This window comes from Canis lupus, chromosome 9, assembly GCF_011100685.1.
Source record: "Canis lupus familiaris isolate Mischka breed German Shepherd chromosome 9, alternate assembly UU_Cfam_GSD_1.0, whole genome shotgun sequence".
NCBI lineage: Eukaryota > Metazoa > Chordata > Mammalia > Carnivora > Canidae > Canis > Canis lupus.
Window position 1 is genome coordinate 14,975,136 of NC_049230.1, and position 21,157 is coordinate 14,996,292.

The following is a 21,157-nucleotide window of genomic DNA, read 5'->3' on the forward strand; positions in this document are numbered from 1 at the left end:
CTTGTGCACACCTCTGTAGGCAGTGAGTGACAGCTGGGGCCTGCAGCCCAGCTTCCCAGGATGGTAGCCCTGCCTTCACATCCCACTGCTCGGGGTGCTAGGGGTTAATCTGGTTATTCTTAGCATGGCATTTGGGGCTGGGATACTTCTCTTCAGAAAGGTGCCTTTTGTGGAATGCAGAAATTAAATGGAATGCGTGTTTCTGCTTGTCTCCTAGGCCCACCCTATATGTTGGGAAATACTCTACTAGCCTGTATGCCTCCCCCTCTATGGTTCACGAGGGGGTCGCCGTGGTGGTAAGTCTTCTATGGGGGGCTCACAGGTGCAGCCTCCTCCCCAAGCACTCCTGTTCCATTTTAGCAAAGAATGTGAATTATATTTGAACATCCCGTTGGTAAAGAATGCAAGACACAGGTCTTAGCCTCAGAAACTGCCCATAGCCTCAGTTTCTGCCCATACCACATTCTACTTCTTGAGGAAAGTTGCATGACAAGAGCAGCTTCCTAAGCCTAGGGTCATTCCACTTTGCTTTCATATTGAAGTCTAAACTGCCTAAGCTGGTGTTCATGCCCTCTTCAGTCCAGGCCCTCAAGGCCCTCTACCACACTACTCGGATCTCTGTGGGAGTTGTACAGTCCATCTTCTCCCTGATTCTGGAAGATTCCTGTTTGCCTTTCTTCACCTTGGTTCAGGCTATGCCTCATGCTTCAAATGTTCTCCCTTCCTTTCTTTTCTCTGCTCAAATCCATCCTTTTGTAACCTCTCAAGGCCTCCTCAGACCTCACTAGCCTCTTTAAAGTGCTGAGTCAGCACCGGGCTCCTGGCTGGAGATTGTTCCATCTGGGTCAGCGTATAGACTGGGTTCCTTCACTTACCTCTACTTCTCACAGTGGCCTCTGAGATTTCCACACACGTTCTTCCCAGTTCCCAGATATAAGAATTTAAGAAGCTGTCCACGATAAAGATGTCAGCACAACATTGTCACGTGTTCAGGGAGGAGCTTCTGCCTTCTGAGGGCCTTTGTGTCTTGCCCTGGACCAGCCCCACACCAGAAATCACTTCCCTTGCTTGTTTCTGAGGGCTGCCCCAGACCTCACACCAGTTCTTTATTCATAGCCCCGAGGCAGCACTCTGCCTTTGCTGGAAGGCCCCCAGACCGACGGGGTCACCATTGGAGATAAAGGGGAATGTGTGATCACGCCCAGCACCGACCTAAAGTTTGACCCTGGGCTCAAAGGGAAGAACAAGCTCAACTACTTGAGGAACTACTGGCTTCTCATAGGTAAGAGTGCATTTCTCCTGGGTTCAGGCTGCAACGTGCTGCCCCCTGGTGGGCAAAGGCCAGGGCTTATTAGTTACCGTGGTCAACTCGGCCTTGTGCTCCCTCAGGTCCAAGATAGTCTTTCTGACCTGGGAACGTTTTTTACTCCCAAGGAAGATAAACAGGGTAGCTGTGTTACCAAGTCAGCTCTCAAAAATCATTTAATGTTCTAAAACCCAGTTACTGACTGACATAACCTTTGTGCAGTTATCTGGCCCACTGGCCGGCTGCTATGTGCCAGGCCTGAGTAGAACCCATTGCCTCATTTCTGCCAGTGGCCCCTTGTGAGGTAGACACCCATGTTATTCCACTTACAGGAAACTGGAGTAATTCCTACAGAAGAATTCCCTGGGAGTTGGCCCGGGGGAGGGGAGAGGGTTGGAGACCCAGGAGGGATAAAGGGCTGTGAAGAGGTCAAGGCTGGTCTTGGATCAGGGAGCATGGCACAGGTCCCCGCTGTGTGTATGGGAGGAGGGATCTCCTCTTCCTTTCTCTTCTGTTTTTGCTGCCCTTGCCAGTGGCCCTCGGAATGGATTGGGGGTCCTGTCAGCTACAGAGAGAAGCTGAGATGACACTCAAAGACAGTGAGTGTGACCAATGAAGGCAGAGTCACAGGAGAGGAGCTGTGTCTCTGGCAAGTGTCCCAAGGAATTAGAGCAGGGCGGTTTTCTCGAATTTGACTTGCCTTCCTTTTGCCCCATATCCCCTCTGTTCTGCTGCCCCCAACCCAGCCTTAGAGGTGGTGAGACGTGGGGTTGCAGCCTTGTGAGGGGGACAGGAGGCGAGTGGGTGCTAGGTGCTGAGGGGGACAGGGCAGAGAGGGCAGCACTGGAGGCATGGGGAGGGGAGAGGATGTGGAACAACTGGGAAGAAGAGTGTGGGCCCAGGAGGCCCTCAGCATCAGCCCCATAGTGGGTATCGGGGTATTGCAGACAAGAACCTGAGTATACTGGAGTCCTGATCAGTCCCTTTATGGTTGTCCAGGTCTTGTTCTTTGTTCTTCGTGACTCCTTGTAGCCATTTTTCTTCTGGTTATAATTTCTACCAAATAATGGACAAAGGAGATAACAAAATGAATTCTAATCCTCCCCCCTTTTTTGTGGCCAGAACTAGTTTCAAGAGCATGTAGGAGTGGACCAGTGTGAGGAGGAAAGTAGCAGATGAATGGAGGCTGTTAAAAGCACAAGGTCACATGGTTTTATGCACCAACGAAGGTGGCTAGGAAGTGAAAAAATTATTGGGAACTAAGGAAGTATGTACATAAGACTATAAAAAATATGGAAAAAAGGTCTTCATGGCTAGGTCACAAAATGGTATCCTTTTAAAATGGAAAGGTTGTCCAAGTAAGAAAACTGAGAAGCTCAACAGAGTATGAAGAAGTCATTAGGGAACCATCCACCTTCTGAAGCCTTTTGGAGGAACTCCAAAGCTAGTCATCTTTAAATAAGGCCGGGGAACTACTTGACAATCTTTGCGTAGACTCCGGGCCACAGGTAAAATGAGCTGCTCTTTTATTTCCAACCGTGTCCTTTGATTTGGTTTTTGTGGAAGACATGAAGGATATCTCCACTTCCACATTGGTCTTGAAAATAAAATGAGTCCATTTAGCTTGAGTGGTGTGGTCTCTGGGTTTCCCCAGAGCAGTGGCCCTAACCTGGGTGACTTTGGCTTCCCCTGGGAGCTTCCTCAAACACACATGTGTGACCCCCAGAGATCCTGATTCAGGAGCCTGGATACAATGATGATAGAATAGATAAATCATTAAGACTGGCCACTGTTTGTACAAAAATGTTTTGGGATCTTATAATTATGCTTATAAAACAGTTGGTTTAGTGTGCAGCATGATAGTACCAGAGGCCCAGCTATGGGAGACCCCTGTCTCTGAACAGAGGTACAGGAAGAAAGAAGGATCCAGGCTAATCATTTCCATTGTGGTCTGTTACTAAGTCCCTGCAGAGGAGGCAGGACTCAAAACCCTGAGAACAGGTCCTGGGGGCAGGGACAAGGAGGGCACTACAGTGCAAAGTAGCATGTGGAAAGATAACCTATTTTCTTCTAGAGTGAAGGTTTCCTGTTAGCCTCAGAGGTAGCCAGAGAAACTCCCATTCAGATCCCTGGGCCACATCTGCAAGTCTGATAGCAGGGTCTGAAGCAGGTAGATCCCACATGAAGACATCCTGCTTCCCAGCAAAGCATGTCTCACAGTTCTCATAAGGGGAAACTGGCAATGGTTCAGAACAGAATGAGGTTTCCCTGAAAGAACAATCTTGTAGATAGAGAACTGACTAAAAGAAAAAGAGTTTTCCAAATCAAGAAATGTTCATAGCGCAGACGAGTTCTTGTTTATTTTTGTCTAGGAAATATAGACCATACAATCTCTGATAGATTTGCAACAACAGTGGAAAGCTCATAGGATGTGACCCGAATCACACTGAGAGATTCAAAAGGAAAGTGTGTTGTGGGGGCCAACAGCACAGCGTGAGAGTTAACTGGCTCTTCTGAGTAATATGGGATTCACTTAACATTAGAGCTAAACAGAGCTGTTCTCATGGAAGTTTGTTTCCTCCACAGGACACCATGAAACCCCCCTGTCTGCATCTACCAAGATGCTGGAGAGATTCCCCAACAACCTGCCCAAACATCGGGAAAATGTGATTCCTGCTGATTCAGAGAAGAAGAGCTTTGAGGAGGTGAGTGGGAACATGAACAGTTCTTGGCTCCTCCTGTCAGGTGTTGGGGGGATGGGATTTGCCCTTGCCTTAAGAGTTTTCAGTAGACTCAGAAGGGTGAGGAATGCTCAGGAATCCATAGCCAACATCACCCAGTGAAGGCCTGGTGGAGAGGAAGACAAATCGCTAGTGAAGTGAAGGCTGAGGGATGGAAGGGGAGGGCGCTGGCCCGATGGGAGAGAGGTAGAGGGCACCAGAGGGTGGGGGATGGAGAGAGCAGCAGAGATGAAGGCCTGGAGGAAGGACTAATCCTGCATGTGCAGCTCTGGGGGCCAAGGCCACCAGGTGGGGAGCAGTGGGAACTGGGACCACGTGCTACAGGAGAACCATGTTAGTGAGGTTTGCATACACCTGGAAGTGGAACAAATGGTTGATGAAATGAGGAAGTGGGAGACCTGGAGCTTCAGGAAGCCAGGAGCGGCCCTTCAGAAGCAGTCGGCTTGGCAACTTGGTCTGGTAGAGGCTTGGTCTGGCAGGGACCACAGGATGGAGACTTGGGCAGCAAAGAGGCCCACCCAGATGGTCGCTGGCATGAGCCTCTGACCTGGGCCGCTTTCCTGCAGCCCTGGGGAGACAGAGTGCCAGTCAGGGTCTCAGCTGGACACAAGGACCACCCAGATTAAGATGATCGGAGGGGAGTTTAATAAGGGATTATTTACACAGATGTGGACAGCCCCAGGGGTTCTCTTAGCATCCTTTAGCCTGAAATGGGACAGGGGGGTGGGCAGGAGTGGAAAGGGACTCCAGGCCAGGAGCCTGAAGCTTCAGTTGACATACTCAGCAACCCCACAGAATCGGACCTCGTTTTCCTCCCCCTGCCCCATCTGCTGATGTTCCAGTCAGAAACCAGAGGGCAGAGAGACCACTGCTATGCCCAGAGGTGACATCCTTCTGTGACATGGAGCAGGTGGAGAAGGCAGGCGGGTAGCTCTGTGGAAGGGGTTCCAGCATGGCCAGTGGGGTAGGGAGGGGGTCCGGAGGCCATTTGGACTTGGCAACTCCTGCAGCCCTGCCATGGGGGACCCAGGCCTGAAAGCGGCCTGGACTCTGGGCAAGGTCCGAGGAAGACAAGAAGGGCTACCTGATATGGGGACCGCAAGCACGGCAAGTTCTCTGTAGGGTTCAGATTTTATACAAAGAGAGAGGAAAGGAAAAGTCATATAGCTGTTTAAGATTCTAGAGTGAAATATCTTGAGTTGTCTGTCGTCTCTGGAGGTAGCCAATTGGAGAAGCCCATGGAGTCCTAAGCAGCGATTTTGGAAAGCATTGCTATCTTAACGTCTCGATCGGATGTCCGTCGAACCCTTAGAAAATAAAAGTATAGAGAAGAAAATAAGACAGTAGTACCCTTAATCTAATGCCCAGAGATGGCCACAGTTAAGACTTTATTTTATTTTTTTAAAGTTTTTATTTATTTTTCACAAGAGATACAGAGAGAGAGATAGAGGCAGAGACACAGGCAGAGGGAGAAGCAGGCTCCATGCAGGGAGCCCGACGTGGGACTCGATCCCGGGGCTCCAGGATCACGCCCTGGGCTGAAGGCAGCGCTAAACCGCTGAGCCACCGGGCTGCCCCACAGTTAAGATTTTAATAATCATCCAAACTTGAACAAAGTTTTGTTTTGTTTTGTCTTAAAGATTTTATTTATATATTCATGAGAGACACACACAGAGAGAGAGGCAGAGTCACAGGCAGAGGGAGAAGCAGGCTCCATGCAGGGAGCCCGACGTGGGACTCGATCCCAGAACAGAGTTTTTAAAGACTCCATTAAAATACTCTGAGGTGCATTTTTATGGCAAGAAGACAACTTTTTTAACAAACACATTTGAAGGGAATATAACCAAGTGTTGTTCCTGGTCACATGCTCCGCAGACATTCCTCAGCTGCCTGCTTTCCCCAAGCCGTGCCATCCCCACCCCATACACTGTGGGTGTGGGGCAGCTAGAAAGGAGAGTCGTAGGCAGAAGTCTGGGACAGGCAGAAAGGTGGGTGTGTGGTGGGGGATGCCAGGTCTTGCACTTGTTCAAAGTCTGTGTGTTTCCTTCCCTGGACACACAGTGACGGTGCACTCCCAGGACACTAGATGTCTGAGAACCAACTGATGCATTTTTCTAAACTATTCTTGGAGTCCTAGAAACTCCGAAAAGCCCACTTTTATCTGGTTTAATTTTGGGCTTCCAACTAAAATTTTCTTTAACAAAAGATTCTGATGCTCTTCAGAAACTGAAAAACAGTGGAAAACCTGAAAAAAATGATTTGGTTTTTGGAGTTGCACTGAAAGTTTACAAGGAACAGAAGCAGGCTGTTTTATTACTCTTCAGCCACATGTGGGTACACACACATGGTTTTCCTTTTTAGTATGAAATGGTATTGTTAAAGGAATTGTCAACATTTTCACCAGACTTTGTCGCTGATGTGTTATCAGAGTTTTCCCGAATATCAAGTCTACCCTCGAAGAGGGAAATCTTTGCCTTCAATGAGGATTTTCAAAAGCATATAGGATCTGAAGGCACTTCTGAAAGTACTTTGCTCTTAGAACTGTTTTTGAGTCCTGATAACATCACTGCAATAAAGCATGGCCTCTTGAGACTGTCACTTTGATAAAGGCAACGATTATTTGGCTTTGTGATCTTTGATGTGCTTTAAAAAAAAACAACAATACATTTTAAAGTATGGTCTTTTCCTGGTACCCATGGCTACTGTTGATTGTTTGGCTCATTTATGTCTGGCTAGAAATTTTGCAGTGACGTAGTCACTCTGTCCCATACAAGGTTATCAACCTGGTTGACCAGACTTCAGAAAATGCACCTACCACCGTGTCACAGGATGTGGAAGAGAAGTACGAGCATGCCCCTGCCAAGGCTGAGGCCCCCGTGGACTCCGTGCTCAAGGACATAGCCACCATCATCCTGAGCACCTTCCTGCTCATTGGCTGGGTGGCCTTCATCATCACCTACCCCTTGGTAAAGCTCTGCCCTTTCCCTTTGCCCTTCTGAACTTCCATGCTGGTCACCTTTATGTCCGTGAGCTCCAGACACATGGCAAACAAGCAGATACGTTTCCTTTCACGTTTCAAAGTCAGTATTTGCTTTTCTTCAGAAACATCATAATTAAAAAGACACTAACTTCTCAGGAAAAGACAATATTTTACCTAGGTCTTAGAGTTAACAGATTGTAAAAGCTGATTTGTAAACCTTGCTTTTGCAGATCATTTTGTATAGTTGACTGTCTTTTCCTTTTTTTAAGAGTAGGCATGATAAATGAAAATCCAGTTTACTTTCCTCCCTTACAAACTGCCTGTTAGAGATACCAGCTAGAGTGAAAGAGGTGGCATCCCTTCCACTTTCTAGTTGGAAATGAGTGAGCTAAAATTACATAGTTGAATAGGTTATTGGTTGGATAAAACATTCTAGAATATTCCTTCATCAGGTTGCTCAGAGCACTGAAATGTCATCACCTTAGAATACTAATGCCCAGAAAGCTCATGTCCCATCCAGGAATGGGAATGACAAACCCTTCCATTTGTGCGAAGGGGTTCACCTATGTTGTTTTATATATATAAAAATATATAAAACATACTTATATGAAATGTATATTTTATATTTATGTATGATAAATATATAATTTATAAGTATATAGATTATAAATATATATATAACAAAAATATTTATATTTTACCTCACACAGTTCTGTGAGGTTGTTATTACTGTGCCCTACCCACAGATGAAGAAGCTAAGCTCTAGGAAGTTAAAGAACTTTCCCAAGATTACTCAAGGTTTTCCAAGGTGTATGGCATTTCCAGGACTTGAACTCAAGTTCAGAGAGAGAGAGTGGGGGTGTACACGAGAGCCAGAAGAGTCCCAGGGGCTGTTGGCTTCAAACCCATCCCTTCAGGGCCTTTCCCACACACAGGTAGTAATAATCGTGGATCACTACTACTTCAAATTATGATGGAACAGATTTTCCAGAATAGATGAGAGGGGAGTGGGGAAGGCAGCGTGATGAAATGGGGGGAGTGGGACCTTGGCCAGACCACATGTTTCAGCTGTGTTCTGGCTGTGAGGCTGGGAGCCCCAGCTGCTTCCTGCCTGTATTGGTGACCATCTCTCTGCTAGTCTCTATCAAGTGTACAACCATAATAGAGAGCAACCCCAGGTCTTCCTGTATCTACCATGCTCTGTTTGGTTTCATTTTTGTAACAACTCCTAGACCTTCATAAAAGTCCCAGAATTTTATAATTGAATGGACACCCCCCACCCCCTCACCCACCTTGATCTGGCCCAGCCTCCACCTACAGCAGCATCCTCCCTCTTGCCCCTGCCAGGCCCCTCCAACAGGGAGGGGCTGTCCTAGGAAATCCTAACTGGCAAGAAGATCCCCAGTCACTGAACCCTCCTGCCTCCTGTGCCTTCTCACTGGTTTTGGCCCACCTGTGGGGTCACATAAAGGGTACCTGCTTCTTCTGCCATAGGGAGCCTCTTCCTGCCAGACTGCCTGTGTCCCAGGGATCAGGCTGCACTTGTCTGGATGTGCGTTTCTCTTCCCAGAGCATGCATCAGCAGCAGCAGCTCCAGCACCAGCAGTTCCAGAAGGAACTAGAGAAAATCCAGCTCCTGCAACAGCAGCAGCTGCCCTTCCATCCACCCGGAGATGTGGCTCAGGATGCTGAGCTCTTGGACTCGTCCGGCCTGTACTCGGAGAGCTCAGGCACCAGCAGCCCCAACACATCCCCCAGAGCCTCTAACCACTCCCTCCACTCCAGTGGCTCTGCCTCCAAGGCTGGCAGCAGCCCCTTTCTGGAACAGGACGATGAGGGTAAAGCCAGTTGCTGTTTTGGTGGTGTTTTCTCTTTCATTTGAATATGGCCTGAGGACCTTAAAGTTCCATGTCCTCCCGGGGAGTCTCAATGGGGTTATGGGGTGCCATTTCTGAGAGTGCACTGTATTCTCACCTAATTCCCTCTCCAACAGCTGGACTTCCACGCCATCCCAGGGCCTTGCCCCTTCAGGGGGCCTTTTGGGGACTACCTTGCCCTCCCTCCATCTTGCTGTGTAAGAGCAGACAGTTGCTGCTGACCAGAGGTCCTGGCTATCTGGCTTGAGAACGTTCCTGAGGGCTGCCGGTGGCGATCCCCATTCCTCGGGGAGGTTGGCTCAGACTGGCTATCAAGGCGATACTCTGAGGGGATGGATGCAGAGCTATTGCAAGAGACCTGAGCCCTAGTTTCAACCTGGAGGCTCCCCCCAGTCTCTATTGCACACCCATTGCCACTCCCTGAAGGCTTCAGGTGCAAAACGCTGGTGGATCTGTGGAGAGTCCATCTCCTGACAGTAATGCAGGGGCAGGAACAGGGGGCAGAAAGCAGGAGGGAGGTGGGGGCATGGCCCTGGGCGTCAGTGGGGAGTAGACCTCGCCGGCTCTTGCTTACCAAGGGCTGGGAACAGACAGCCTGCAAGATCCCATATCTGAATCAGAGCTCAAGAAGCTGGCACCATTCTAGCCTCAAAGTGTTTTAGGTTATGTTTGTTTAAAACAATTTCTTCCTGTTTTGTCCCAGATGAGGAAACCAGCATGGTGATAGTTGGGAAAATTTCATTCTGTCCCAAGGACGTGCTGGGTCATGGAGCTGAGGGCACAATTGTGTACCGGTGAGTGGATTGGAGAGCTCTATAACTTCCCCTCCTGTCCGAGTACCTGTCAGCTTACAGGTAGCATGTCAGGCTCCAGAGGAGTGCAGTGACCAAGAAGGAGGAGTTTACCTCCGAGGAGGAAGTGATAGCCGCCTGGTGGTTGGTCAGGGCTGTGAAGCTCACAAGGTAGCTGCGTCACAGGATGAGGAATACTGTGGGTCTGTGGGTCTCCTATCTACTGCTTGGCTTGCCTCTCCAAACCAACCCCTGATCCTCATCCTCAGGGGCATGTTTGACAACCGCGACGTGGCCGTCAAGAGGATCCTCCCCGAGTGTTTTAGTTTCGCTGATCGTGAAGTCCAGCTGCTTCGAGAATCAGATGAGCACCCCAATGTGATTCGTTACTTCTGCACAGAGAGGGACCGGCAGTTCCAGTACATTGCCATCGAGCTGTGTGCAGCCACCCTGCAGGAGGTGGGTGCCCCAGAGGCAGCTCTGCCATCACCACTGCAGCCTCCCTCCTCCCAACCATGGTGGCTTGAGGGACTGCAATTTCTTCCTCTTTTACTTCTTCATATTCACTTTATTGAAGTTACAACACAATGCACTCCTTTAAATGAACACTGTGGTGCATTTGACAGGGGCACATGCCCATTTGACCACAAACCATCAAAATGGAGAGCATTTTAGCACCCCAGCTTTACTTGGGTGGGGCAGTGTTTGCTCGCAGTTTGTATCTTCTCCCTCTGCCTCCAGGAACCCCTTGTTCTGGAAGGGTTCGCAGTTGTTCTCATCACCAATCAGGGCTGGTGTGGGCTTGCAGGTTACTGGCTGAGGAGTCAGCACATTGAGATCATCCAGTGAACACCTTTTGCTCTGTTTCCAGGCTCACCATCAACCTATCTTGGTATCAGCTGGTTTCACTTGCAATGGACTTGAGTTCCTTGTCCTCTTCCCTTTATCACTGTACACTAGTCTATTGGAACTTGTGTTTATTTAAGCTAGCCTATGGCTTCAGGAGAAAGTCTGGTGGCAGATGTAGATTTGGGCAGAGAATGTTGTCAGTAAAACTTCCTGTCTCTTTCTTAAAATAGGATCAAAGAAAATGAGCTGACCTAATCCCGAACATTAACTAAAGCAAAAACCTGCAGGCAGGACTTTTCTAAATAAAATTGAATCACTTGAAAGAAAGTGCTGTGTGTGCAGAGGGGCCCATCCCTTAGCACTTTGCGCATGACCTGGCCATCGTGTCTCTTGCAGTACGTGGAACAGAAGGACTTTGCCCACCTCGGCCTGGAGCCCATCACCTTGCTGCAGCAGACCACCTCTGGTCTGGCCCATCTGCACTCCCTCAACATCGGTGAGAAGCTTCCCTTTACCAGGCTACACCCCGGGGTTGGGGTGGTGGTGGTGGTGGTGGTGGCGGCGGCGGCGGTGGCGGCGGCGGCGGCAGCAGCAGCAGCAGCAACAGTGGTGGTAGTAGCAGTAGCTGACCTGCTAGGGTGGTCCTTGCCCCTGCTGAGAATCTTTCTTTCACTGCTCTATGCATGTGGGGTTTTTAGGTGGTCTTTTAACAATAAGAACGTGAGGAGAAATCTTTTATAGTCGCAGACCAGAACCCTTAGAGGTGGCAGCAGGTCTGCTGGGAGTCTGAGAAGGGTGTACTCCCTGACATTACTCACGGTAAACGTGGAGCTAATCTGGAGTGTTACATTAGTTCACAGAGACCTGAAGCCCCACAACATTCTCCTCTCCATGCCCAACGCACATGGCAGGATCAAGGCCATGATCTCTGACTTCGGCCTCTGCAAGAAGCTGGCGGTAGGCAGACACAGTTTCAGCCGCCGCTCAGGAGTCCCGGGCACAGAAGGCTGGATCGCTCCAGAGATGCTGAGTGAAGACTGCAAGGACAACCCGGTGAGTACTGGGCACAGCCCTCGAAAAGCCTCAGGACCAGCCCCATGCATCTTCAGGAGTGACAGCCTCCAAATTCAAGACTTAGGGGCTTTGGCACTTGTAGCTGGAGAATGACGTTTCTTTTTCAAAGAGCTTCTACATGAACAGCATGCTGCTGGCACTTTCCATACAGTCTCCCGTTCAGACGAATGAAAGGGACAAATGTGGGTAATTGCTCCCCTCAGCTTTTCCCATCACTTCCAGCCCCAGCCATTCAGCTCTAGAGCCCACGTTCCCTGCTGTGCACCCAAAACTCACGCAGCCCTAGAAGGGTGCTGATGCTGCTCTGGCCACTTCCAGCATGCTAGTTGGGTCTCCCGAGACCCTTTCAAGGTGGGAGAAGCAGCAGCAACACTCCCATCCTCATTGCTATAGCTGAGTGAGAGGGAGAATTCTCCAGAAGGCCTTTCACACCCTATATCTCTTTTCAGACCTATACAGTGGACATCTTCTCTGCGGGCTGTGTCTTTTACTATGTGATATCCGAGGGCAGCCACCCTTTTGGCAAGTCCCTGCAGCGGCAGGCCAACATCCTCCTGGGTGCCTACAACCTCGACTGCTTACATCCTGAGAAACACGGTGAGCGGGCAGCAAGGACAGGAGGGTGCAGCAGCTACCCCAGCTGCCTAGGTGGCCCCTGTGGCCTGGGAGGTGCTGGCTCTGTGACCCCAGAGGCCCTTCATTCCATCTGCTTGCCCTGTGGGCCTCAGTGAATTGCTGACTCATTCTAAAGCTGGTAGGAGGTTGGGTAGGTTGCCTTGGAGCATCTTCTCCTAAAGCCAGGCAGCTCTGAGGTTCCTTCAGGTCACCCAATTACCTGTGTAACCTGGGCAAGGTTTGGGGGATCTTTGGGGACCTGGGTGGCTCAGTCATTTAAGCATTTGACTCTTGATGTAAGCTCAGGTCATGATTTCAGGATCATGAGATCGAGCTCCTTGTTGGGTTCCATATTCAGTGTGGAGTCTGCTTAGGATTTTCCCTTTCCCTCTCTCCCTCCCTCTGCTCACAAGTGCACACATGCACATTCTCTCTTTCTCTCTCTCTCTCTCTCCCAATAAATAAAAATCTTTAGAGAAAAAAGTATTCTTTTACTCATGGATTAATTTTCCTTATTCTCTGTAGAAAAAATAGGTTAGCATAAAGACCTACAATTCCATTACACAGTGATGCTATGAGTATCTTTGTACATCTTATTTTAATCATCCAATTAGACGGGAACGCATCCTTTTGTAAAACATGCAGTTAAATAGTACATGCTATTGAATATCTCTCCATGTTGACCAGTGCTCCACCTGGGTATCATTTTAAGAGCACAGCCCAGACCTGGAGGCATTGTTACCGGAGCCTCTGATAGTGGATATTTCCAATTACTCCTTTTCAAAGACTGTGCTTTGAGGACACCCATTATCAGCTGAAGTTTGTGCAAGTTTTTTTTTTTTTAATATTTTATTTATTCATGAGAGACGGGGAGAGAGGCAGACATAGGCAGATGCAGGGAGCCCAATGTGGGACTCGATCCCAGGACTCTGGGATCACACCCTGACCCGAAGGCAGGCATTCAACCGCTGAGCCACCCAGACATCCCTGTGCAAGTTCTTAATTAATGTTATTGCAACAAGCTCCTGTCAGTAGAATCTTAAATCAAAAGGCACGTGTGCTGTTAAGGTTCGGGTATGTTATTGTGACCGTAGGCCAGTGATAGTGAGTTACTTGTTTATCTTCCTTCTTTGTAGAAGATGTCATTGCCCGGGAATTAATAGAGAAGATGATTGCAATGGATCCTCAGAAACGCCCTTCTGCAAAGCATGTGCTAAAACATCCGTTCTTCTGGAGCCTGGAAAAGCAGCTCCAGTTCTTTCAGGTAGTTCTCTTGGTTTTTTGGGTTTTTTTGTTTGTTTGTTTGTTTTTAAAGCCTTCATGTGACTTCTTCCAGATTTAAAAAATTATAACAAAAGACATATTGAAGTCTTTCTATCCTCTTTTACCCAATTTCTGTCCAGATTTCTTTTTGCTTAAGGTTGATTCTGAGACGTTAAACCATAGGATCAGTAGATATGAGCTCCATCAGTAGTTTGGCTGTTTTAAGGCTTTAGTGGTATTGCCTGCCAGTGGCTTTGTGGAAAGGGAACATGTTTCTCAGAGCCCTCCCGGGTATCAGTTCAGCATAGCTCGTCTGAACACCTCCTACCCAACACACCAGCTTTGAAAAGCAGGCACACAGGAGCAGTGCTTTTCCTACCGGCTCTAGGTCGGAGTGAAGCTTGAGTTTAGGAGTGACCCTCAAACTGTTCTGGAGTGTGACTAGAGCCTTGGTTGTGGTGAAGCCTCCGGCATGTAAGCTCCTTGAGGGCAGGTAGTAGCTGATTTTCAGTTCATTGCTGTGTTTCCACTGCCTGGGTCATTGCCTGCCTGTCACATGGCAGGTGCTTGGTAAGTATTTGGATGGTTGGGGCAGGGGAGGGTTTCATGTCATTTCCCATGGCAGCAGTGGGCATGGGTAGCATTAGGATTGGTCGCTGTGTTTTGGGTCATAACATGACAGTTCTGAGGTCAGGTGTCCTCAATCAAAGGACTTCTGAAAACTAGCCGTGTTCCTTTGATGATGACAAGGTGTAGAACAGGAATAAAGCTCACACAAAGGGACTTCCAGCCCACCAAGGGTTGGGATTTAAACTCTTAGTTTCTCTAAGTCCTGTATCTTGTGAACACACCCGCTTCCCACCATATCAAGTAGCGGTACTGGCTTTGTGGTGGAAGTGTATGTCCCCAGAGTATCCAAGGTGACGATCTAATCCCTCCAGGGCTTTCCTCTAGCAGTTGTAAGTCTGAGAGTCAGCCAATCTGGCTTCATCTTTATCAAAGAAAGAAAAGACTGTGCTCAGTGAGTCTGTGCAGTGTTAACACGTGTGGGGCCTGTCACTCCATTTCCTCAGCTGTTGGAACTTGTGCTCCCTCAGACATGGAGCAGGGTTCAAGTCCTGGGCAGGGCCTCCAGAGCCCACACTCTTATCAGCAGCTTTCCTCCTCTAAAAGAGGGCTTATCTGTCTTTTCTGTTTGCATGACAAGTGATGACTGGCTATGGATCTCAGCGTGTCCAATTTCCCTGGGTAAACAGAAAATCACAAGATGCAAATCAAAATTGAGCTGGTGGTGTTGTTGTGTTGTTGTTGGTTCATTGATGAACACAGATTGCATATACGGCTCATGTGGAATGTGATAGGTATGCATGGAGTGAGACGTGGAGGAGGCATGAGGGTTCATGGAGAGGTGTGACACCCCTCTCTGTCACGGAGATGGTCTGTGTGGGTCTCTCCCCAGCAAGCTATAGACATGGCTGCTCCCAGGGGAGAGGTTGCTGGATCAGGAGGGACAGAGGCAGAACGTTCGCTGCCAGTCCCAAGGCAGGCTTCAGCTTGGGCTGGAGGCTCATGTGGCAGTGACCATTATGTGACTTGGCATGTCACTCCTCCAGCTTCTGGTTCTCTACACATTGACCATCATCCACTTCCCGTGTCACCCTCCCAGGACGTGAGCGACCGAATAGAGAAGGAATCCCTGGACGGCCCGATAGTGAAGCAGCTGGAGCGGGGCGGGAGATCTGTGGTGAAGATGGACTGGAGGGAGAACATCACCGTCCCCCTGCAGACAGGTGACCGCGCCAAAGCCCCGACAGTACGCTTTGGCAGAAACATTTCAGGAGCAGCAACCATTTCTAAGAAGTGAACATGGAAGTAGTAGCTCAGGCCGTTTGGGCTCTGAATTCCCCCTCACAGAGTTGAGGCTTTCGTGGGTGTGTTCTCTGGGGTTCGGGCACAAATCACCCCATTACGCTGATGTGGGTTTCATTTTTGTCTCTTCAAATGACAGGTTAGTGACAGGTGCCATGTGCTTAGTAGTTATGCGTGACTGTGGGTGCAGCCACAAGGTGGAATTCAAACTGGTGCTGCCCTCAGGCTCACTTTGGGGGACCCACTCCTGTGAGCCACAAGTTTGGTGCAGTTATGTTGTGTTTCAGTCTGATCGCTTGGCACCCAGGAGCCCCAGGAGTTTTCTTCTTTAGGAATGTGTTTCTTATGTTGCATTCCTTGTGTTTTTCCTAGATTTGCGGAAATTCAGAACCTATAAAGGCGGCTCCGTTCGAGACCTCCTCCGAGCCATGAGAAACAAGGTAAGGGGCACGAATGCCTGGTGGGCCCAGGCATAGGGGTACAGCTGCCTTCCTCCTTTCTATTCTCTCTGGATCCTTCCATTCATACTAGAATTTGCACCTTGCAGGGGCAACTTATTCCCTTAGGCAAGTTTTCTCTTCCGGGATGTGGAGGTGAGGAGTTCTGCTCTGGGAAGCAGGCTCTTGGATGCTGGTGTCATTTGTGGTCTCTGCTGATTTGGATGGGCCCTGTCCCTACCTAATACAGCACCGTATAAACTCCCTTTATGGGAACCTTCCCCCTGTCCCCCAAGCCTGGCCAGCAGTAGGGCCACTCTGGTAGGGAAGCTCCTTCCTGCCTCCCCAGCCCTGGGCCTAACTCTGCTCTGAGGCCTCCACCGGACTGAGGGGAAGGAGGTAAGGTGGGCTGACGCACTGCTGGGTACGTGAGCATTTTCTCCTCAACAGAGAACCAGCCAGCATCCTCCGTCCCATGAATAGTAGGAGGGTCTTCTACCAGTGTTCCCTGGGCTTTCCACCTGCTAACCTCTGTGTCTATGTGTCCCCGTGTTTACAGAAGCACCACTACCGGGAGCTCCCCGCGGAGGTGCGGGAGACACTGGGCTCCCTCCCTGATGACTTTGTGCGCTACTTCACGTCCCGCTTCCCCCACCTGCTCTCCCACACCTACCGGGCCATGGAGCCTTGCAGCCATGAGAGGCTCTTCCAGCCCTACTACTTCCACGAGCCCCCGGACACTCGGCCTCCAGTGACTCCAGACACCCTTTGAGCCAGGATGGCCCTCCATTCTGGTGGCCCCAGCTGTCACTGAGGGCCTGGTCTCTATGTGTCTGAGCCTGACGCCTCCCAGCTTCGCAGGGAAACCAGGCTCCCAAACCAAGTGCCTTGAGCTGCCCGCCCTGCAGCCCGCAGGGGATGATGCCGTCCCCGGAAGTGGGAACCATGACCCCTTCTGACCTGTAGGGGGCTGAGAAGATGCTGGCCATGAAAGCTTTACATGGCGGGTCCTCAGTCAAGGAGGGCCCATCCCAGAGGCAGCGAAAGAAGCATCCTCCACCTTCTCCTGGACTCACTGGCTTCAGACTTACACCTTTTTTTTTTTTTAAACTTCCTGTTTGATATCCACCTGTGGGCCTGTTGAGGAAGAGCAAGGAGGGAATCCCGAGTTTTCCCTGCATGTGGGACATCTTTCCTCGACCAGCTAAGCTGAGATGCACCAGGTGCAGCCTCTGCTTGAAGTGGGGCTCCAGAGGCGAGGAGTGCTGAGGAGAAGGAAGTTGTTCAGAGGGGTGATTCCCGGGGATTGGTGATGCCTCTCATCACAAACGTGCCCCAAGAGTCCCAGGTCACTCTAATCAGAGTTCCTTCGGGGCAGTGAGAGTTTCGAGTGTGGGGTGCAGCGTTGGAGCAGGTCAGCAACACAGACTGGAAGACGAGGCCGTGTCTGCAGATCTCTTAGAAATGAAGAGGATGCTCTGTCCTGAGCCTGTATAGCCCAGTGCTTTGGTGACCTTTGGTGGATTCTGGGGGATGTTTAGGAGCATTTGGGGAAAGAAGTAATAAGTTCCCCATAAAGGAGAGCAGCACCTGGCAGGAACAGGCCTACTGGGGACCAGAGGGGAGCAGGCCAAATGGGACACAGCTACCCTGGAAGAGTCCCGGGCCAGCAAGTGGGCAATGAAGCTCCTCCGTCCCTGGAGCCAGCAAGACAGGCCAGCGTATTTGGGCGCTGAGACCAGGGTTACCACCTGCTTCGTGGGCAGGCTTTTATGTTTCTCTTGGCAGATTTTAATAACTTTATATTTTGATCATACTGTAGAATGCTACGTTAGCATAAGTAAGCTGACCTTGGAGCTTACTTGTGAAGAAGATAAAGGCAAGACACATAATACGGTTTCTATTTTGTGTGATACCAAAAGTCTCCATCCCCTCCAGAAAGAGCGTTCACGTTCAGAACACGCTCTGATGCTGGAGGGTAAAACGTTATAGCAAGGCTATGTACATCCATTAAACAACTTCAAAGTAATATTCCCTAAATTATGTCACTACCATCTTTTTTTTGCTAAAATTAGTATGATTTTTAGCTTTAGTTTCAGTCCAAAATTCCTGTCTTTTCTCTACCGAGAGGCCTTAGCGGTTAAATGTGATCAGGGTACAGTGTAAAGAGATGTCCCCCATGTCCTTCGTCCAGCCGGGTGAGTGGATCACGGCGCCTCGCTCAGCGCTGGTGAGCTCGGAGACTCCGCTCAGGAGTTGGGGTGCTACTGACTGACCCACGACTCGACTCGCTGTTGCTTCTTCTGTGAGATGCTTTCCGGTGGTGGGTTTGCCTGTGGGCCACTCGTCCAAAGGTCCCCTTCTGTCTTTGGAGAATTCAGTTCCCTTCCTTTCAGAATGCCTGAAGTCACTTTTTCCTCTTAAATTAACATCATCCTACATCTTTAAACCTCATCCGTTACCTCACGCAGACCTTGGAACCCTGGCGGTTTTTGGCTGGCATCACGGCGTCTTCTGCTACGCTGCCTGTTTTTCAGGAACATGGCCAGATGCCTGCCCTCCCCCTCTCTGATGCATCCGCACCATTGTCCCTATGGCCCTGCGGTCACTTTGCTGCTGGGCCTGAGTGGTGATGGCCACCCCCCCCCCACCCCCGGCAGTCAGGTGGAGAAGGTGCCATAAGCTGTGGACCGGGCTGTCGGCTCTGTGCTGCTTTGGTCTCACGGCTGAATGGTGTCCTTGGGAGGGTTGCCAGGTCACTTCTGGCTGCCCGGGGCTTGTGTCCTCTCCCTGTTTGGGCCCAGCTTGTCGCCAGGCAACTGGTTTTTAACTCCTTTGCTGCTTATCGTCTTTGTTTCTAACCACCCACCTTCTCAAACTCATGTACTCAATGTATTTTATTTTGAGTCCTCGCTGAGTGAGCCAGGCGGGATCCCGGGTGCTGGGGACTCGGAGGTGACCGAGACCGGCAAAACCTCTGCTTCCGTAAGGGTGACAGGGACGACGAGAAGCCATCCTCCATCGGTCTTCTCTCTGTTACTTTTAGGAATCTGGTCCCTCCACGGTCCCTCGAGTGGTTTGAAGAGGTCTCGTGTGGACGCTTGTCATGAGCACACCTCGGGCAGCGTCTCTCACATCTCATTCTAGTCTCTAGAATTCGGGCTTCCTGTTGTGCTCAGCACCGTGATAAAGTGTCTCTGTCCTTTGCTGGAACAGGGTTCTGCAGCCTCAGGCATCCTGTCACAGCGGAGCTGTTTGATCTTTAGCACGATTCCTGGAAGGCTGTGTGACTTCTCAGAAGTACACTATCGTCATTTTTATAACAGAATGTGGCCACGTCTGTTGGGAATCCCGGGGAAGCTGTCACTAAATCCTGTGGTGAAGCCTGTGTTGCATCTGCCTCTGGCACACCTGCCAGAGTTTCTCTTGTTGCTCCTGGAGTCTTTTTAACTTCAGTTTATCAAGAGCTCACGCGTCACTAAGGCCTCAGAGCACTTGCACTTTGGGGAGTCATTGGTGTCCGTGGTAAGTCACTTAATCAGCTAGTGGCTGACCTCAAACCCCGGGTGCAGAGGGACTCTCCTCCCTCCTCTCCGTGCCATAGCCGCCGAGGCTCTTGCCAGTGAGACTCACTCTGACCTGTTAACATGTAGTGGAAGATCCACGGGTCAGTGGGCCAGCAAAGTATTCTCTTCCTACCAACTCTACAGGAGAGGTCTTGATCAGAATCCGCTTTTGGTAGGGTTTGTGTGAATGCGATTTGTTTACCGTTGCGTTTCTTTCTCACGGCAGTGCAAGATGAATTGGCTGCTGATCTGACCTCTCCCAGAATGGGGGGCCTCTGGGTTGTAGGCCTTTCTCCTCTTGGCCGCTGTCTCTTTTAGAAGGTGGACTCTGGCCAGGTGTGGGTTTCCTGAGTCCGCTCTCATTCTCCAGCTCTGGTGATCGGATCCTCAGGCTCCAGGTCCTCGAGGAAGGAAGGCCGCTTCTACTTCTGCCTTCCGTGCCACAAGAGCTGGGAGAGGGAGCACAGCACACCTGTAAAGAGCCTCTTTGAATTCGCTTTAGCTTTCTCTCTGCTCATTTAGTTTCCGAAATCCCTTTTCTTCACATATCCCTGTGTCTTTTCCTTGCTGATTCGTTCACCATCCTGGAGTAGTCCCTCTTAGGCCTGGCACTGGGCCTTTCCTGGAAGAAAGTCACTGAGTGTCCCGTACAGATGAGCCACAGTTCTGCCTTCCAAGGCTGGACCAGTATCTTTTAAAACAAAATATCCCTCCATCCTGTACTTTGTATTCTTTATGAAACATTGATTTCCCCATGGGTAACCCTGGTTCCAGTTTCTTGTATTAGCATGTAAATCCTTTCTGTATTCATTGGACAACCACAACACATCTGCAATGAGCCTCCCACGGGGGCAGCCTTAACCTACACTTCCGGCCAAAGTCCCCAGCCCACTCACCTCGCCCTGTCTTTGGTGGGTACAGTGTTCCTTTTCAGTATCCCAAAAGCTGTGACGGGGGTGTCCCCACTTACCTAGAAAGCATTACCAGTCAACAAGAAGCATTCTCAGATGCAGACCTTACGTAGTGTTCTTTTTGCAATGATCTATTTATTTAACCTATTTATATTTATTTAATTTTTACTCTGAAATATATCCAGTTATAATTGCACTTGGCTTTTAAAGCACATCAGATTTGTTTTGGACAACACACCCCTGACCACTCTAAAACTGGAAAAGGAAAAGTTATACTGGATTTTTCCACAGGATGGACGCCTCACAGTAGTTTTATCATTAAAGGGTGAAAAATTTGGTCAGGGTAAGAATTTTCATTTCTGAGTGATTTTTTTTTTAAAACAAATTCTGTGCCATTGTGTCTTCTCTGTGGACGGTTGTTTAATGGGTATGTGTTAATTGTGTGATAGAATCCTCTCTGTGAACCTACAATCCTCTTTTTAGCTTTATATTTTATAAACTGCCAGATTGTACAATTTTTATGTGTATTTTTAAAGCTTGATGTGAGGGTAATTATCTAAGTTAAACAGCCTATTTTTGTACCTCCTGTACAGTTTTATAATTCTGCTGATTGATGATGGCGTCTTATGTGGCGCCAACCACAAATAAAGATAGTTTTAGACCTGAAAGTCGGCTTCGTCTTCTTGAGGACAAGGGGTCACTCCCAGCTGTCTTCTTGGCTGTAGGAGGACGAGTAGGAGGGACGCGCTGCCTGTCCAGGGGCTGGGATGTCCTCCTTGGTGGCTGCAGGATAAAGTTCTTTGAAATACTGTCCAGAGTCCTTAGAAGAATTGGTTTGGGCTGAATTCCAGGAAGCTGGCCAGGTTGGGACCGAAATG

The 21,157-nt window shown here is 49.5% G+C and overlaps 1 protein-coding gene across 7 annotated transcripts in view; it reads left to right on the top strand.

Moving 5' to 3' along the window:
* ERN1 (endoplasmic reticulum to nucleus signaling 1) overlaps nt 1–20,947 on the top strand; it is a 78,003-nt gene extending 57,056 nt beyond the window's left edge. For all 7 annotated transcript variants that reach the window (XM_038546864.1, XM_038546867.1, XM_038546870.1 and 4 more), the window contains 14 exons: nt 218–296; nt 1,117–1,282; nt 3,893–4,011; nt 6,822–7,013; nt 8,598–8,865; nt 9,608–9,698; nt 9,965–10,154; nt 10,941–11,040; nt 11,398–11,597; nt 12,068–12,215; nt 13,370–13,497; nt 15,163–15,286; nt 15,738–15,805; nt 16,362–20,947. In XM_038546864.1, the coding sequence (XP_038402792.1) occupies nt 218–296; nt 1,117–1,282; nt 3,893–4,011; nt 6,822–7,013; nt 8,598–8,865; nt 9,608–9,698; nt 9,965–10,154; nt 10,941–11,040; nt 11,398–11,597; nt 12,068–12,215; nt 13,370–13,497; nt 15,163–15,286; nt 15,738–15,805; nt 16,362–16,574 (2,086 nt within the window). In that variant the 3' untranslated portion in view covers nt 16,575–20,947. The remainder of the gene's footprint in view (nt 1–217; nt 297–1,116; nt 1,283–3,892; nt 4,012–6,821; nt 7,014–8,597; nt 8,866–9,607; nt 9,699–9,964; nt 10,155–10,940; nt 11,041–11,397; nt 11,598–12,067; nt 12,216–13,369; nt 13,498–15,162; nt 15,287–15,737; nt 15,806–16,361) is intronic.
* The last annotated feature ends 210 nt before the right edge of the window (nt 20,948–21,157 follow it).